An 18,537-nucleotide genomic window follows, 5' to 3' on the forward strand; every position below is an offset into this window, starting at 1 on the left:
GCGTGCGCACAACGCCGCCTCGGCCACAGGCGGAGTCCGGAGCGGGCGGCCCCGGCCGCGGGGCGGGGGGCGGGGCTGCGGGAGGAACTCCTGGCCGCGACCCCCGACTCCTGACCCCCGACCTCCGACCCCGGCCCCACCGCGCGCAGGCACCGCGGGCCTGGGAGTTCTTAGGTGACCTAGTTGGTTTTTCAATTATTGAAGTAATTCATAGAGATTTATTAAATTAAAATATCCTAGTTCTTCCTGAAGCTTATCCTGAGGGTAAGTTTAAAGAATATTTAGCAGGCGCCTGTCAATGTTTGGTCCTCTTACAAAGGTGGTTAAAAACTTTCAAATCTCGTCAGTTTTCTTTATAAATGCAATATCCGCGCTTTCCTTTTCGAGTACTCCGTTGTGACGCTGATGTAACAAACAACCCTTTCCACCTGCAGCAGCTCTGCTGGTGTGAACTACTAATACGTGGGCTGCGCCGCCGCTGTGTGTACACGTAGTCAGAGTTTACCCCTAGGCCGGGAGTCCAGGCAACTGCCCAGTTCCTTACTGGGTCACCCTCTTTCCCCCAGTGGGTCTGGGGTTTTGAGAGGAGCTCCGAGAGCAGCCAGTGTGCCCAAGGCCTTCTCACCCCGAAGGGTCACCACCGCGGCTCCCATGCTCATGAGCCTCCGCCGGGTAACTCCCAGCGCCCCACGCAGGAGTCAGTAGCCCCCACCCCGTGCTCCGACGCCGGGTGGGGGCTGCTCAGAGCCTCTGGGCAGGCCCTCGGGTCAGGCCTCCCACCCGCCCCCGGCTCCCCGCCCCAAGACGGCCGGCCTGGGGCTTGCAGCCGCGTCCCTGTGGATCCTGAAATGCCTCCCAAGGTGCGTGGACTGGCGAAACCCCAAATGGAAACAGCTTTTCCAGTCCACAACAAAGACCTATGACCTGTGGGCACCAGGGCTCGCTCCAATCCCGGGACCACAGAACTGAGAACATCACCCACCCACCCCCCGGTGAATGTTGGGTTTCTCTCACCGCCCTCGTGTGTGTCACACCCTCGGCCATTCTAGGGACACAAACCATTCTAGGGATGCCGAAAGCGCGAGGAGCAAGGACGACTCCAGAGGCAAGCGGGCTTTAACATGCTGTATGTGGGCAGCCATCCACGCAGCACAGTCGTGTCCCATGTCTCCGGGAAGACCGTGCCCGGCTGGGGCTCAGGCCTGGCTGGACCCTGAGGAATTAGAGAGGGTGACCCGGCCACCAAGACACGAGGATGGTCCTTAACATCCCCAAATTGCAACCGGGCTGATGATGATCAGTCGGAGGAAGGTTCCCTCTGCCGGCCACCCGCCCCTGCGGAGAAAGCCCTAACCGGGGCAGAGGGGCCCCAGGGCTCAGAGCCAGGGCCGCGGCTGCAGGCTGATGAGGCGCTCGGCCTCCCGCCAGCCCGACAGCAGGGCCCCGTGCGTGGTGGAGTAGAAGGTGCGGTGAGTGGCTTCCCCAGCAAACAGGATCTGCAGCTGCAAAAGAAGGGTGAGGATTAGGAGGTGGATGCCCGGGCCAGGCCGCAAGCCATATTCCTTCTGCTTGCTGCCAAATCAAACTTATCAGTACAACGAACCTGAAATTCTAACTCGTCCAAAATTATGTGAACAGTTAGCTTTTGCAACACGCTCCTAAGCTAGCAGATGTGCTCAGGTCCTTTCTCAGCATGAAGATGTCACTACTGTGGTTCAGATTCTCTCAAACCTAATACTTAACTGAGGACCAGTAAGTGGTTTCAATTGTCACTTAATCACCCTCTGCTGTGAACATGCAACAAGCACCAGCTACCACCGCTGCTGCAAACAGTGAAGGAACTCCCAGAGAGCAAAGAAGAGCTCTTGGAAATTAAACAAGAGAGCAAAATTAAAGACTCGACAGAAGGACTGGAAGGCACGGTAGAGCAAGAAAATCAGAGAGAGAAATTATGAAGGAAAAGATAAGACAATATGAGGACTAGTCCAGAATTCCAACATCCAAATAACAGAAATCCCAGAAAGAGAGAAAAAAAATGGAAAGTGCATCAGATAATTCAGGAGAATTTCCTGAGCTAATGAACATGAATTTCCAGATCAAAAGGGTTGACCAAGTGCTTAGCACAAAGAAGGAAGGCATTTCCTGGTGAGATTTCAGAACATTCGGTGCAAAGCAAGTTGTGTGAAATGAGTTCATGCGTGTATGGAACTTAGAAGGCGGTCAGACTCAGACTCAGCCTCTGACTGTTGGTGCTTAACCCTGTGCATTCTGAGCTTCCTCAGAGGCTTGAAAAATCAGGCGGCATGAGGAGGAAAGGAATCTGAATGCCTTGGATTCCCAACAGCAACACCGGAGAACGCCTTTAAAACCCGAGGGACACGGCTCCCAGTAAAGTTTCATACCCAGTGTGGGGGTTTCAATGGCTGTAAATTCTTTGACACTCCTTTCATGCAGAGGTGGGATCTAGGCCACCCTCCCTGAATCGAGGCTAGCAACCGCTTCGGCCAGTGGAGAGTGGGGACAGAAGTGGTGCTTCCTGACCACCAGGCCACCAAATGGCACCCGCGTGCTGGAGCCCTGAGCCGCCCGAGCCGGGGCGTGGCTGCCAAGGCTTCCAGGCCACGAGGAAGGCCAAGCCACCGAGGGGCCGCGTGCAGGTGCTGCCGCAGCTGAGCCGGGCTTCCAGCCCTCCCGGTCCAGGGGTGAGCAGGTGGGTGGCGGAGCCCCGGGTGATTCCAAGCCAGCCGAGACCCCAGGCATCCCCACTGTGCCCTGTCTGAATTTCTGACCTACAGAATCTCTCAGCTTAATGGTTGTTTCCACCACTAAGTTTTGGGGCAATTTATTGCACTGCAATATCAATGGTGACAGCTGGCCAGACTATCAGGTGTAAAAGTAGAAACAAGACATTTTCAGATGTATGAGGTCCCTAAAAGTTTACCTCCCTTGCAAGCCTTTCTCAGGAAGCTACTGGAATAAATGCTGCCACAAAGCAAAGGAGCTGCCCAAGAGGGGTGATGCAGAGCACAGGATCGGGGCCAGAGCGGGAAGCAGTACGGGGGGCACTGCACAGGGAGTGGGAGGAAGAGCCCAGGGCCAGAGCCGGCCGGGCGTGGGGCGGCAGCTCCCTGCAGGCTCCAGCCGTGTCTTCCAGCAGCTGAGGCTGGTGGAGCCCGAGCCCATGAGTGACTACACTAGCAGAGTGGGTGAGAAACACACACATGTGCACTCACACACATACCCCCTTACACGCACTTGCACTCACACATGCTCACACCACACGTGCATGCACACTCCCACTCGTGCACACTCACCCATGTAAACACACACAAACTCTTGCTCACGGTAACACACTCAAACATGCTCACACACATACTCATGCTTATGTGTATGCATACTCACATGCACACACACACGTGTGCACTCACAATAACACATGTGTGCACACTCACATACTCTCCCACCCACAAATGGGCATGAAAAGAAACCATCGCATTCTCAGTGCTCAGCTGTGAATAGCATTTACTGAGCAAACAGGAGCAGGTGAATGTTCGGGGGATGGTGGGAGAGTGTTTGGGAGTCGGGGTGGGCAAAGGAGTGAAAGGAAGCTGCAACCTCATCTCCTGCAGTGAGAAGTCAACCGAAAATGCCTGAAGCTGAAAATTCAAGAAGCAAGGTTTAAAAACAAGCAAACTGAAAAGATGATCTGACAAGTGGAAAAGCAAACACCATTGCATAACACTGAAGAATTGTTCATTTTTCTCTCAGTGTGGTATTATAGTTTTGCTTTTTTGAAAGGGGGTCCTTATATATCCGAGATGACTCCACACTGTGCGCCGAGGAGATGAGGCCCCGGGTGGGATGTGGTTAAACCTCTTGAGGGGCACACGATCGAGGCCGAGTGAAATAAGGCTGCTGGAGCGAGTGAGGGGACACAGCGGCACTGTTACCTACCAGACATTTGAAGTTTTCCATAAAGAAAAGGTTTTTAAAAGTGGCGGCATAAACAAGTCAGTCAGTTATGGAATTTTGAGACAAGGATCAGCTAAAAGCGCAGCTGCTTCTGGAGGGTGGGGGAAGACGGTGCCCCTCCCCACCTGCACTGCTGGTTGCATTTGGTTGGATTTATCAGCCAGCACTGTGGAATTCTCCGACTCTTTAAGCTATGTGCAGGTATAATCCTGATAAGAATAATACACTCTGAAAGTTATCCTTAATTTCATAAGTCAGTGGATTCTGAGTTGCGTGAGTCTCGGCCCACCCACGGCTCCCTCCCTCGCCAGCAGCTCTCAGCCTGCACAGAGGGCCTGTCCCACTTTGGGATTGGGGGGGCTCTGCCACGGGACCCCTGGTGCCCCCCCACTCCCAGGCTGTGCCATCAAACCTGGGTGCCTGTGCCGCCTGCAGGGAGGGGCTCGGCCAGCGTGTCGATGTCGTCCCCAGTGCTGCCCACGGCGACGTAGCTGTAGGAGCCCCGGGTGTAGGGGGCACTGTGCCAGCGAGACCGCAGCACGCTCCTGGGCGCCGGGAGCCGGGGGTCTCCTGGACGGCAGAGAGCAGCACGTTAGCACAGCACTCCCGCCCTTGGGCTCGTGATCTGGTTTTCGTTTTAAAGCCCGAGCAGTTTCCAAAGGGACGGACACTGCAGGGAAGAAAAGCAAGTCACAGACACACAGGGAAGAGGCGCTCCCGCCATGGCAGCTTTGCCGAACTCAACACAGAAAGGAGGGCACCTGACAGAACGGCCCCCAGCAGGCTGCGCTTTGCTTCCTGGGAGCCTCAGTGCCCTCCTCTGAAAAAATCTGGCTGAGGACAACTGCGCTTATTTTGGCTACAGATTTCAGGAAGACAGAGAGAAGCAGAAGTGTTTGCAGAGCAATTTCAGCTCCTCAGAGGTAGGGGCTGGTGGAGAGCGACCCCTGTCCGGCTGACAAGTCGGTTCCTGTTTGCAGGTCAGCCACCAAGCACGAGGCGGTCACTCCGCGGGGCCTGGGAAGTACCTGTCATCCTCCGAAGGACTTGGGTCAGAGACATGAGGACCTCCTCGTCCGACAGAGTCTCCATGAACTCGGACTCAAGCCCAGCAATGAACCCACAGAGGACGTGGGCAGACCTGCATGGAGAGAAGGGCCTTTGCCGAGGCTGCCGGGTGGCTGCGTCCCACCCCACTCCAGCATCTGCCAGGGCCAAGACGGCGCCTGCCGAGTGTCCTGCGGGCTGCCCAGCAGCACCCAGAGCAAGGGCAGTCCACACAGCCTTGGGGTCCTGAGACCCTGCCAGGGTCTGCCAGGCCAGGACTGTTTGCTGGACACCAAGAGGGAGTTTGCACCAACGTGCAAGAGCAGCGCCCCGTAAAGCTGCAGCTTCGTCCCAGTGGAGGCGGCAGCCCCAAACCACGCCAGGGCACCACATCCTTCACCGCGGGAGAAAAGGCCAAATGCACTCCTTGGCGAAGCAGCAAAAGTCATTCATTTCATTACATCTTGACTCCTGAGTATGTCTTTTTAATATTCTTTGAGGAAAAGGGGGCTCGCGCCCACCCTCTCTGCTCACTGGACATCACAAGGGAGCGTGTGCAGCCGCTGAGTCAGGAGCTACGCTAGCTGCTTGGCCAGGGAGCCCCCCTTCTGCCTGGAAGAGGGGCTCCCATCACGGTGTTCGGGCTCAGCAGGCACTCGGAAAGGAACGGGGTCTGTCACTGCAAGGAGAGCCACTGACAATGTCACTGCCAGTAATAAAATATGAGCTCTCAAGCTAAAAATAGAATTTTGGAAAATCAGCTTAACAGCTCCCAGATTCTTAAAGGCTTTTCTGAGATCAGTGTTGATATAAAAAATTTTGATTTTTTTTCATCACCTAATGAAATGGGTCAATGTTTGGAAAACTGCCTGATTCAGTGAGCCAATATTTTCCAAATGACCAAAATTGTGGATAGGTAAGAAGAAATCCATCAGAATGCAGGACAGACACTTGGGCTCTAATGTCACAGAGTAGGAAAAACTCACTGCAGTGGTTGCAGACTTCTCGTCACAGCCAACGTTTCAGAAACTACTTGTTGAGTTTTGATTAATGTCAAAGAATATCTACAATTATCTGAAAAACTATTTACATACTCCTCCCTTTTCCAACTACATGTTTGCATAACTTCCAGTTTTCCTCTAATATTTCAACCAAACTAAAAGTGCAATCGATTGGCTACAGAACCAGCTGTGAGAATCCAGCTGTCATCTACAAAGCCAGATGTGAGAGATCTGCAAAGATGTAAAACAATGCCACTCTTCTAACTAAATTTTACTTTAGAAAGTACAGCTATTCTTCATTTTAAATTGTTACGCTAACATGGAATAGGTTTCTCATGTCATTTTAAATAATAAACCTTTATTTTAGTTTCTAATGTGTACATGTATAGACATGATCCACATAAGGAAAGGCTCGTTGGGATCCTCAACAATTTGGAGGAGTATAAAAGGGGTCCTGAGACCACAAAGGCATGGACAGCACCCCGCGAAGGTGCTCAGGGTCCCCCGAGAACAGGGAGCCCAATGACAGCCTAACTGACAGCACAGGTCCCGGGGAGGTTGCAGGTTGCCAAACTCCTGAAGCACCAGGTTTATTTGGGTGCAAAGAAAGCAGCACCCTTGCAGATGCAAAGCCGCAGGGGGCCGCATTTTAAAACACTCAGCACCGCCAGGTACACGAGATCTCACTACCTCAAGGGATGGCAGGGTTGGCTCTACCACAGCTTTGCCTCTGTTTCTGAGTTCTGATCTCAAGACTTTTAGGCTCAGAACCTTGTCCCCTTCCTGCCTCACATCTGAGTGAAATATGGAATCATACCTGCCATCTGGTCACGATATGCTAACTTGTTTTTCAGCCTTGCCAGAAGAAGCAGCTCCTTCATCCCTAAATTAGTCATGAAATTTTTTAGTTACTTTTTGAATTAGCACCTGTGCCAGTTTGAATATATTATGTCCCCCAAAACACCATTATATTTGTTGCAATCTTTTGTGGGCAGAAGTATTGGTGTTGATTAGATTGCAATTCTTTGATTGTTTCCATGGAGATGCAACCCACCCAACTGTAGGTGATAACTCTGATTGGATAATTTCCATGGAGGTGTGGCCCCGCCCATCCAGTGTGGGCCTTGATTAGTTTACTAGAGCACTATAAAAGCTCAGACAGAAGGAGCGAGCTTGCTACAGCCAAGAGGGACACTTTGAAGAATGCACAGGAGCTGAGAGAGGAGCTGCAGCTTATAGAGACATTTTGAAGATGGCCATTGAAAGCAGAGTTTTGCTGACATTTTAGAGGTACTAGCCCAGAGTTTGCCCTGAGAAACTCACACAGAGACATTTTGGAGAAAGCCATTTTGAAATGCAACCTGGGAGCAAGCAGACGCCAGCCACATGCCTTCCCAGCTAATAGAGGTTTTCCGGATGACAATGGCCTTTCTCCAGTGAAGGTATCCTACTGTTGATGGACATTTTATGGCCTTAAGATTATAACTTTGTAACCAAATAATCCCCCTCTATAAAAGCCAATCCATTTCTTGTGTTTTGCAAAATGACAGCATTAGCAAACTGGAACAGCACCTAATTCTATTCATGCTGTTTCACAGAACAGCTGAGCCATTAGATGTAGTATTGTATTGTGGGTCAATAATTCCTATATTTACAATGTTTACTTAATTATTGCATTGTATTTAAGTATCATCTCCCCAGTTATGAAGGGATTCATGCTGCAGCATCCATCTGTAACCCTCAAGCCCTGGCTCCCTAATAATGCCCATAAATACTTTCTCATGGATTGAACACGCTATCCTGCCAACAGCACTTTCTAGGCCCTGCTTGTGGCTGCCTCTACGTGTCTCTTCAGGGGTCAGACTCTGGGTGTCTGTTCCCAGGCCCTTGGAGAGCTCCTGGGGTACCCACCCCCTAAACTCTCCAGAAACCCCCACCACAGATCAACACACTGGACCAGACCGAGGCACACTGGCACAGCTGGAGGTGGCATCAGGCTTCCCCTGAGAACCCACAAGTACATACTCAAAGGCCGGCAGGACCAAGAAGCCCACAAGCTTCTTGAACCAGGCGTCCTGCAGCTCCAGGCGGGCATTCTCCAGCGGCGACATGTCCTCCCACACCACCTGGATGAACTGGCATTCCGGCTCCCAGAAGGGCTCCTCAAACTCCAGGAAGATTTTATTGTTGGTCCCAAAGCCCATTCTCCCAATGGCTTCTGCCTTCTCAGGGGGCAGCGGCGGCTGAAAGAAGGTGTCCAGATGTTCTTTAAGGAAGCCTGCAATTCATAAGGAGACTCGACTTACACCACATGAATCTCTTAAACCAGAGTCAACAGCCAACATATCCCCCCACCACCCCGCACCCCCAGTCAGAGGAGCCAGAGAAAGAGGTTCTCGGAGATGCAGAGACACCAGGTTCACAACTCGGCAGAGGACCTTCCATCCATGCAGCCAGAGCTTGCCAGGCCCTCGGCCCTGGGCTGCAGAAAGGAGGGCTGCTCTGCCTCGGGGCTCACCATCTGGGTGGCCGCAGCTGTCACTTAGCACCACCCACACAGACCTGCAGGGACCATTTCCTCACTTCTAAGCCTCTGCTTCTCACCTCTGCAAGCCACATGGCTCGAGAAGGAGCCTGGAGTAGTGGCTACACACACATGCTTCATAAAGAAGCTACATAAAAATGAACTTACATGGCAACAAAAAACATTTAGTCAAAGTCAAACAACAAGTTGGGGATGAAATATCTGTAGCATGTGTGATAAGCCAATTTTCTTAAGGTAGAAAAAGTGCTTGCAAATCAGTAAGAAAATGAGCAACCCAATAGAAAATCAGGCAAATGCCATTGAGAGGAGGTGAGATGCGGGGGACGAGCACCCAGGCCCTGTGGTCACAGAGATCCATGGGCGTGCCCCTGCCTTCCAAAGAGCCATGTCCACTTCTCCCACCCAGTAATTCCCACCACTGGCACTGATCCTACAAATACCTTCCCTCAAGTATTTTCAAACACGCATGTCAAACATTGTATGAAATGGGAAAAGCAAAAAGAAACTAACTTTCTATGAACAGTAAATAAAGATGTCCGCATACAAAAGAATACCACGTGACTGTAAAATAATGTGCTACCTGAGCTGCCCCCCAACAAGGTCCACACTGCTGCAACAGTGTATCCAGTGACAACATCCATATTGCTATAACAATGTATCCAGTGAGGATATCAATGCCACTGCAACAATGTATCCAGTGATACCATCCATACTACTGCAACAATGTAACCCAGCAATTAGCACACAGCAGGGGTTCAGCAGGTATTTAGTTCAGAAAGAATGATCCACTGAGTGAGTGAATAAGCCCTTGATGTTAAAAAGAGACTGTGATAAATCTATATGTGCTGATTTGGAAAAAGCAACGAGACATTTATTCAGCAGGAAAAACAAAGCAAGCAGAGGAGCAGAGCAGTATGTCCAGTATGATTCCATCTGTGGGGAAAAGACGCGCCTGGGTGTGTACCACCATATCAAATATGTCCCGAAAAGACACACAAAACACCGAGCCCACAGCCCCCGGGGGTGGAGACTTTTCCTGTTCATTTTACACCTCTGGCATTTGCTAGCTTTGTGAACTTGACAATTAAACCATTTTTGTGTCTTCACCTAAAAGTGCACATTTGCCAAGCGGGGATTGTAACAGACACCCCCCAAGGCTCTGTGAGGAGAAAACGAGGTATTGCAGGTGGCGGACGCAGGGGATGTCTGCGGGAGCAAGAGTCTGAAATGTAGCAGCCATCAGTGCATCACCTTTGTGTTCAGCCTTCTCCACATCTGACCAAACTTAAAATGAGTTCTATTCAGAGGCCTATATCTAGTGCAGTGCATCTGGAATTAAATAAAATTACTCACATAATTCCTTCCACAGACCAGCACCAGGGCCTGACCTGGACACCTGGTTTTTCATACCTGTTTCCTGGCTCCAGGAAGGTGCACCTGGCTTCCCCTCCAAAGGCAGTTCCCATCCTTTCCAGCCACCACCCAACCAACGAAACATCTGCTCGTTTGCTCTTCTCTTATGGTCAAACCCTTAATTCCAGAGCACGCAAAGGCTAGAAAGATAATTGAATAATTCAGCCTATCTGAAAACTGTTCCAGTGAAAACGTGAGCTTAGCGTCCAGGCAAAGCAATCGCTCCGTGAGGCAGGGCGGAGCCGGGGCCAGGACACCGGGTTCTGAACGGGGACTGAAAAGCCAGGAGCGGCGGCTTCACCTAGCGGCACAGTGAGGATGACGTGATGCGCAGCGAAGCAGGCCCCGTCCTCGCACTCCACCAGCACCGGGAACATCTCCGTGGGAACCGCCTCTTCTCGGAAGGACCCGTTCCAATGGATGGTCTTCACTGGTTTGTTGAAAACCATGACATCCTTGGGCAAAGAAGTCAGGATGCAGCCTGTGAGGCCTTCGTAGCCCCTGCAGGAGACATCAGCATCAGTGTCGCGTGAAGAACCTGCCTCTGGAAGAGCAGGACTGGCCGAAATAAACCCATTGGACTATCGCAATACTGGATGGAAACTGCACCCAGGGTGGATGCTCGGCCCGGGTGAGGCACGAGGCGAGGAGGAGAGCGGTCCCCCAGGGCCAGCCAGAGCTGTGGTCTGGGGCGCAGACCAGGGGCCGGATGTGAATATGGCCGGGGGTGGTGGTGCAGGAAATGAGCCACAAACTCTAGGTCACAAACTCAGCCCCGCTGCGGGAGCCTCGGGAGCCTCGGGGTTGACAAAGGCCATGGGGCGGGGAGGGGCCGGCCTTCTCTGCAGTGGTCACCCTCACACAGCCCTGGCCAGGAGGGTCAGCAAATATGCTGCGAGGAAGGGGCACAAGACATCTCTCTTCTTTTTAAACACTTTCTCTTCAAAATAACTCTTTTCATTTTCTCAAATGAGGCAAAAGAGGAAAACGACCCAGTTTCTCTGACACGGGGAGGGAGGCCTTCCCATCCCTGCCCCCAACCCCACTTTCCCAAGCCGGACAGCCACAGCCACCGGGGTGCGTGGAGGCGGCCGGGCAGGGTGCACGTACCCGGAGAAGGTGCAGTCCAGCCCGGGCAGCATGGTGTACTCCCCGAAAGGCCCGAGGGCGACCCGGTCCATGCTGTGGGTGCCGCTGACACAGCACTCCAGGTGGAAGAACGTGCTCAGCACCGCCAGCCTGAGCTTCCTCGTCTCCTCGTCCTCTGTCCACTCAGCCGCCTGCTGGCCGATCTCCCTCCTGAGGAACTCGCCGACGCTGGGGACGGGGGTCTCGGCCACGTGCAGGAACTCCCGGGTCTGGTCTAGCAGGCTGTAGAAGAGACTGGCCATGTCTGCCACCAGCTCGAGGCTCAGGCGCTGCCAGGAGCTGGCGTAGGACACGGAGGGCAGGCCCACGTGGCCCCCGAGCTCCACCAGCTGGTTCTCCTCCGACAGCTCCTTCTCCCCCAGCAGCCCGTACTGGGCAGCCAGCTGGAAGACGGGGTTGCCCTTGGAGGGGCCGTGGATCCACTGCGCACCCATCTCCACCACGCCACCTGGGGAGGGGACAGGAGCCGCCACCGTGAGGTCCTCTCCCTCGGGGGGTCCCCTGGATCGTGCCCTGCGCGACTGTGCTCAGCAGACCAGGCCGAGGGCCAGGCAGGCCCGGCAGGCGAGGGGCCTGGGGGTCGCCGGCACCTGTTTCTGGCGGGCACCGGCCAGGCGGGCCTCTGGACAGGTACCTGGCCCTTCGCAGGCAGAGCCGGCGGCAGCCTAACTAGCTCTGTAGGAAGAGCAGTTGAGTTTCGGGCCCGGTGAACTTTGGCTGATTAAGCTGGGGCGAGGATTCATTCTGGGGAGCCTGGTAAGCGCCGGTACCGGGGTGCGGACGGAGCCCCGAGGCAGGCCGAGATTGGGAGGCGCCGGTTGGGTTCCGGGAACGAGTTCCGGGAAGGGGCCGTTACCGAATTTGCGCTCCGAGCGGATGCGGCCGCCGGCGCGGGCCGTGGCCTCCAGGACCCGCAGCTGCCAGAAGGCCGGGTGGCGGCAGAGCCTCTCGGCGGCTCCCAGCCCCGCGATGCCGCCGCCCACCACCAGCACCCGCGGGCCGCGGCCCGGGGCCTCCGCGCTGCCGCCGCTCGACTCCATCCGCCGGCCTGGGCAGTCCCCGCGCGTCCCCGCCGCCGCCGCGCGGAGGTCTGCGGGCCCGGACTGCCCCGCGGGAGGGGAGGGCGGGGGAGCGCGAGGGGGAGGAGGGGCGCGAGGCGCGCGAGCCCGGGGCGGCGAGGGGCGGGGAGGAGGGAGATCCCGAGGCAGCGCGGAGAGTGCAGCGGGGAGCGCGCGAGTGGCCAGACCGAGGCGGGGTAGGGGACGGGGTGGGCGCGGCGCGGGGCCGGACCCGGCGGGGGTCCCCGCGTCAGCCTCCCTCGGCTCCACGCGCCTCTCCGGACTGGCCCTGGGGCGTCCGGAGTCCGGGCTACGCCCCCGACTGTAGCCGAGGGGCGATGAGCACCGGCCCTTGCGCGCCCCGGAGCCTCCGCAGCACCCGGAGGCTGAGGGTCGGGGAGTGCTGTCGCCGCGGCCTCGGGGCAGGACGCTGGGCGCGTGCGCCCAGCCTGGGGAGCGGCGTCGGGCGGGCCGCCCGGGCGGCCTGTCTGTCTGGTTCCAGGAGAGATAAGGGAAGGGACTCCTTCCCCGGCCTCCACCCGGCCCCGAGCAGCCTCCCCCGCGGAGGCCGCGCGCGCTGACAGCGCGGATGTTCCCCGGGTCGGCGGGTGCTGGCTTTCAGGGGTGGGACCAAGGAGGGCTTAAAAGGCGGGTCCGTGGGATGCCTCCTCGCCCTGACGCCGTGCTGTCGGTCCGTGTGTAGTCACCGTAATACACAGGACAGCTCGACAGAAACAGAGAGGAAATGGGGGACAGATCCTCATGCCCCTTGACCCCTTCCCCCGCCTTCCGAATCTCCCAGGGCCCATCCCTGCCTTTCTGCTCCTATTACAGCGTGCAAGCCTTCTCAGTAAGGTATCCTCGGGCGCCCTCTGACCACCCCGCCAGAGGCGCAGCCCCCGGAAGCCTCATCACGCAGCCCCAGATGCGCACCCGCAGACTGCAGGAGTGAGGCCGCCAGGGACAGGGCTTTGGTCCGCGCCACAAACTCCCGGGAGTGCCCCAGCCGGGACAGCTTGCCCTGCGAGTCCGGGATCCCTTCTCTCCACCCTCCACAGGACCCCTTTCCCTCTCTCCCGCGTGGGATCGCCAGTGTCGCCTGAATCACCGCTCCTGCTCCTTGGTTTCCTGCAGTGTTTCCCCAGAGTGAATGCTCTACTTGGGGAAAGGTGTGTGGGAGACAATTTGACAAGATATTGCAAATCTAGACATCTTTATTTTGCCCTCACACTTGGTTTACAGTTTGCCTGGACATAGAAGTCTAGGTTAGAAACATTTTCCTTCCGAATTTTCAAGAGGTTGCTTCACTGTTCTGTCTCTTCCAGCAGTGCTCTTACAGAATTCCAAGCAATTCTAATGTCTAGTCCTTTCTGTGTGTCCTGGGATTTTTCCCTCCCTGGAAGCTGACAGGATTCTCTCTAAAGTTCCCAGGGAGGTGCCTCGATGGGGGTCCCCTGCCGTCCCCACTGCTAGGCACCCACTGGCCCTCAGCCTGGAAACGCCTGTCCCGGGAAACTCTTCCCTTGGTCATCTCTCCGCTGAGGATCCCCCCACCGTGGTCTCTTTCTGGAATTCCTATTTTAGGACGTTAGGCACTCTAGACTGGCCCTTGGGCTTTCTTACCTGTTACCTCCTGTTTTCCATCTTTATCTTTTCACTCTGCTTTCTGAGAGATTCCTCTCAACTTTAACTCCCAAATCTTCTATCGAGTTTTTTTTTTATTTCTGCTGTCATAGTGTTTAATTTCTGATAATTCTTTCTTGTTCTATGAATGTTGCTTATTAGAGAAAAGAAACACTCTATTCCTACTTCACTAGTGCAATATCAATGATAAAAATTGAAGTGTTGTTCTTCCTGCATAATTTGTTTCCTACAAATTGTCTTTTTGCTGGCTTTCAGCTTCGGTCTTCCAGGTTAGAAGTTCTGCTAGGAGTTGCTCACAATGAGATGAAAGAGCTGCTTGGAAGCATCAGGGTTGCGGGTGTGGGGGCTTATTATGTGGGCTTGACTCCAGGCTTCTCCGAGTGGGCGGTCGGTTGGGAAACCGCCATGTAGTATCTGTGGTCTTTCCTCTTGGGCTGATTGGTTTCCCAGGGAAGAGACTTCCAGGCTGCTGCAGGGAGCCTGCAGGCCTGGCTGTCCGCAAGGTGGGAGCCAGCAGGGCATAGGAGCAGGGTGGGCAACATTCAGCATGCGGGAGTTGCTCCCCCAACCAAGGCCGCCGTCCTCCAGCCCGAGCCCCTCGGCGTAGGGCAGACGTGTTCGGGAGGCTGGCGTCTGTCCACAGAGCAGCTCCAGTAGTGAGTTACACAAGTGACCAGGTAGGTCAAGGTGGCCACGCTGACTGCGACTGCCCCCTGCTCCCTCCCCAGAGGACAGATGGGCCCGCTGGCCTTCCTCAGCTGAGGCCGCAGTGCCAGGCAGTGGCCCTGGGCTCCTGTCCTGTGCCCCAGCCCTCCTGGGTCACCCTGTGGACTTTGGGGGCTGGGGAACCGGCACACATGCCATGCCGAGACTCTCCTACTGCTTTCTCTGTAGATGATAAAGCCTTTCGTCTCTGACCCAGATGTCTTGTGTCATAAAAGTAGGGTGAAATCTCAGGCCCATTGTGGCTCTTGGCATTTGGGAACACAGACAGGGTGCTGAGCAGCATGGCTTTCTGAAAGAGAAACAGCAGAGGGTCTCCAGGGGCCAGGTGAGATCTGAGAAGCCCCCACAACCCGGGGTGAATGCTCTCACCCAAGCAGGGGTGAGGGGGGCCCCCACTCCTACCCACTAATGAGTGTTGAGCAGTTAAGTGGTGAGGGTGGGATTGAAACCAGCCACAAAAAGGGGCTCTGTCTGCTGCCCCCTCAGGGGCAGCAGAAAGAGGGGGTGTCATCCTGCTAAAGGGCAGCACGCCCTGAGCCCCGGCACAGGCCGACATGGCTGCAGCCGCTGAGCCACAGGTCCCCAAACGGAGATAAATGATGTCAGCGACGGGGTGATGGGAAACGCTAAGTATTGGTTTGCCTGCCCCATGGATGGTCATTTGAAAGCAGGAGTCCCACGGGCTGCTGCCCCTCCAAGGGCCCCCTCCACGGCTCTGAGGAGAAAGCCTGGAGTTGGCTGGGGGACCTCAGAGACACCTGAGCCTCTATAGCTCTGTGGGATGCAGGCACACAAGTCTCCACCCTTCCTGGTCCCCTGGGGGAGAGGCACTGGGTGGGGGGCAGTCGGGAGCTCGGGGCAGGGGGAGCTGCAGCGTGGGAGGGGGCAGAAGGGAAGGTGCCTGAGCCAGCACTGCAGGAGGGTCGGCCCTAACCCTGGGCTCCCTGTTCTGCAGTCAGGCCCCTCAGGATGGCCCCTTGCCCTTCCCCTCCTCTTCCCCTCCCCCCACTGTCCCCGAACCCACCAATCCCCGATGGAGAGCATGAGCTCTGGTGGCTGGTCTAACCCCTGCAGGGTGCGTGTTATACTCTGTCTGTTTTCCTGAAGCAGAGAAAAGCGCCTGAAGGGTTTGGACAAGACTCTCAGTGGGGAGGAGGACTCCGTGGCCCTGTGGGTGCCCCCCACTGGCGTCTGAGGACATGAGTGCTGCCTGCCTGTAGCAGGCCCACTGGGGACTGCCGCCCAGGCAGGGTGACCCCCGTCTCCTTCTAGCAAGGGCAAAAAGCAACCCAAAGCCCAGGAGGAAACTGAAAGTCAGGCTCCACCTGAGGCTGCGATGGGAGAATGGGGGTATCTCCCAGTACAGGAGCCACCCCCCTGAGGGGGCCAAGTGCACCCCTTGGAAAAGATCAAAGCCAACCTCTGACCCATGGGACCTTGTCACAACCTGACACCGCACTTGGGGACTGGTCACCGCAAAGGGTCAGCCGGCCTTGCAATGTGTTTGGGGGTGCAGCCTGCCTGGCCCCGCATCACCCTGATTTCCATGAAGGGACACAGAGCAGAAAACACCAAGGGAAGTGAGAGACACAGAGAGGGAAGACAGCCCATGACATTGGGGCAGAGACAGTCGTGCCACAGCCCAGGAATGCCCACGGCCACCGCCGAGGCCAGGAGAGTCCCCGACAGGCCCTAAAATGTCCTTGTCCCACCCACCCCTGGCCCTTCCAGATGGAAGGTCTGGGGACGGGACGACTGGGACATGATCCTGCCACCTGGGAAAGGAGTGCCCTCGAGCTGGTGTGAGCATGGGGGCAGGTGAGCCTCTTGTCCTCTAGATGCAGCCTGGATCACACAGCAGCTGCAGCCCACAGACTCACCTGCCAGGTGTGTTGTCTCCGCTCCACAGGCTACGAAAGCAGAAAACCCACACAGACATGCCAGTCCAACACCATCAGCACAGCTGGGACACAAAGACCGGCAGAAACAAACGCAGGTACCACCCAGTGACAGCCCAGGTGACTTAACCAAATCCGGTTTTTTTAAAGTGTTATCAAGATACAAATTGCATACCATAAAATTCACCCATTTAAAGTGCACAATTCGTTGCATATTTACACTGTTCTGCAACCATGACCACAATCAATTTTAGAACATTTTTACCCACAGTCCCCCCATAATAGAAATTCACACCTTCAGTAGTCACTCCCACTCCCCTCGCCCCTCAGCCCTGGCAACCAAACCACAGGCTACTTTCTGTCTCTACGGATTTGCCTTTTCTGGACATTTCATATAAATGTGGCCTTTTTGTGTCTGGCTTCTTCAGCATAATGTTTCAAGTTCATCCATGTTATTCAGGTGTCAACTTCAGTCCTTTTTAGGGCTGAGTAATACTCCACATATGGATACACCACATTTTGTTTATCCATCTGAATAATGCTGCCGTGAACATTTGTGTACAACTTTGTGTGTGGGCGTGTTTTCATTCCTGTGATTATGTACGTAGCAGTGGAACTGCTGGTCCACGGTGACTCCAGACTGTTCCGCCGCAGCTGCCCCATTTTATGTTCCCACCGGCACTGTAGGGGTCCCAGGGTCTCCGCAGCTTACCAGCATTTATTAGTTTCTATCTTTTTTATTCTAACCACTCTAGTGGGTGCAACATGATATCTCAGGGGTTTTGATTCGCATGTCCCATGACTGATGATGTGGCGCACTCTTCATGTGCTTATTGGTCATTTGTATGTCATCTTTGGAGAAATGTCTCTTCAGTGACTTGGACCATTTAAAAATTGTTTCCATGTGTTATCCAGTGTTGGCGGGGAGGGCCGTCCTCCTCCTCCTTCGATCTCAGGACCTGCTTTGGATCCTCAGATCTTCGCTGCGGGGGCGGTTGGTGTGTCTCCACCACGGTTTTCCCATGGGCTTTTCAACTTGCTCAAGCCTCCCGCATGAAGACTCTCCCGTGTCTGTCTCTAGCGCTAGGGCGCTGTGCCCTTCCCCCTCTCCGTGGACAAAGACTCTCTCTCCTCAGCTTTGGGCCTTCTGCCCTGGTCCCCGGCTCCCCCTTTCCTTTGCACAGTTGCAAGAGCTTCCTCTTTGGTTGAGCTCTTCAAGGCTCACCCCTGCTGTGCAGTCTCTAATAAACAGCCCCAACCCTGAGAGGCCTGAGAGACAAAGGCTTCTCCTGTTTCACATCACAGCCCCAGCAGAAGGCCACGTTCAGGAATTCAGCTGACACCTCAATGCTGGCTCCCTGGAAGAGTCCCTGGGCACCAATGCCTCTGTCAGAGGATGGAGAGAGGAGGCAGGGAGGATGGAGAGATGGCCAGAACACAATCACACAGCTGAAAGCTGGAAAATGTGTGCAACTATGTGTCCCGGAGGAAACTGAAGCCAGGCTGGTGACACAACCCCGCTTCCAAAAATCCGCTTCACCCTCTCTGCTCACAGAGAGCCCACCCACCGCCAAGGAGCCACTGTGTCCGGCTCGGAGTGCGGCCCCGAGGAGCCTCTCCACTGGGCCCAGAGGTGCCGGCGTTCCAGGGACCTGTGAACCGAGAAGCAGACGGCCCCGCACAGGACCCCTGGTGAAAGGGCCCGACAGCCGGGGGCAAAAGCCCCCCCACCCCACCAGGCCCGGAAAGGGGAGAAAGCAGGAGCTCAGGCGCCCTGATCCCACCTGCAGCTGGCTCCGTTTCCTCTGAGGTCGGCCCGCTTTCCGAGCCCGCTCCGGCTGCAGAGCGGCGCGGACGCCGGCAGGCTCCGGCCTTTTCTCCAGATAAGGGCCTGGGTCCGCGCCACCCGCGCCCTCGCCCTGCTCCCGGCCCCGGCTCCTTGCGGGGTGCGAGCGCGTCCACGCGCGTGCGCGGATCTGGGGCGGGGCCGGGTCCTGGAGGCGGCACCGGACGGTCACGGTTTCCCGGCGCTCGGTGGCCAGGCGCGGCCTGGGCCCCGCCCCCAGCCTAGGCCCCGCCCATCT

At 55.6% G+C, this 18,537-nt stretch overlaps 1 protein-coding gene across 11 annotated transcripts; it reads right to left on the reverse strand.

Moving 5' to 3' along the window:
- Positions 1 to 1,111: 1,111 nt before the first annotated feature.
- On the reverse strand, positions 1,112 to 18,489 carry PAOX (polyamine oxidase). Of its 11 annotated transcripts, XM_037804487.1 has the most exons (8): positions 11,984 to 12,791; positions 11,089 to 11,575; positions 10,280 to 10,479; positions 9,976 to 10,118; positions 8,046 to 8,298; positions 6,838 to 6,903; positions 5,001 to 5,113; positions 4,407 to 4,542 (listed from the first exon to the last, which is right to left on the reverse strand). In XM_037804487.1, exons 1-7 carry the CDS (start codon positions 12,165 to 12,167, stop codon positions 5,025 to 5,027), a joined length of 1,422 nt encoding a protein of 473 aa, XP_037660415.1. In that variant the 5' UTR covers positions 12,168 to 12,791; the 3' UTR covers positions 4,407 to 4,542; positions 5,001 to 5,024. The 11 variants fall into 11 exon arrangements, with proteins under 11 accessions (XP_037660418.1, XP_037660410.1, XP_037660411.1 ...); XM_037804483.1 differs by lacking the exons at positions 5,001 to 5,113; positions 6,838 to 6,903 and adding an exon at positions 1,239 to 1,502 and having other exon boundaries at positions 4,385 to 4,542; positions 11,984 to 12,787; XM_037804484.1 differs by lacking the exons at positions 6,838 to 6,903; positions 9,976 to 10,118 and adding an exon at positions 1,239 to 1,502 and having other exon boundaries at positions 4,385 to 4,542; positions 11,984 to 12,774.
- Between the last annotated feature and the right edge of the window lie 48 nt (positions 18,490 to 18,537).

Source organism: Choloepus didactylus, chromosome 15, assembly GCF_015220235.1.
Source record: "Choloepus didactylus isolate mChoDid1 chromosome 15, mChoDid1.pri, whole genome shotgun sequence".
NCBI lineage: Eukaryota > Metazoa > Chordata > Mammalia > Pilosa > Megalonychidae > Choloepus > Choloepus didactylus.

Excerpts from the sequence above, each read along its gene's own strand:
- PAOX (XM_037804480.1), bottom strand. The coding sequence starts at position 12,167 with ATGGAGTCGAGCGGCGGCAGCGCGGAGGCCCCGGGCCGCGGCCCGCGG. Across the intron at positions 10,480-11,088 it reads CTGGACTGCACCTTCTCCGG|GGGCTACGAAGGCCTCACAG; the intron begins GTACGTGCACCC and ends TGTCTCCTGCAG. Across the intron at positions 8,299-9,975 it reads TTCCTGGAGCCAGGAAACAG|GCTTCCTTAAAGAACATCTG; the intron begins GTATGAAAAACC and ends TATGAATTGCAG.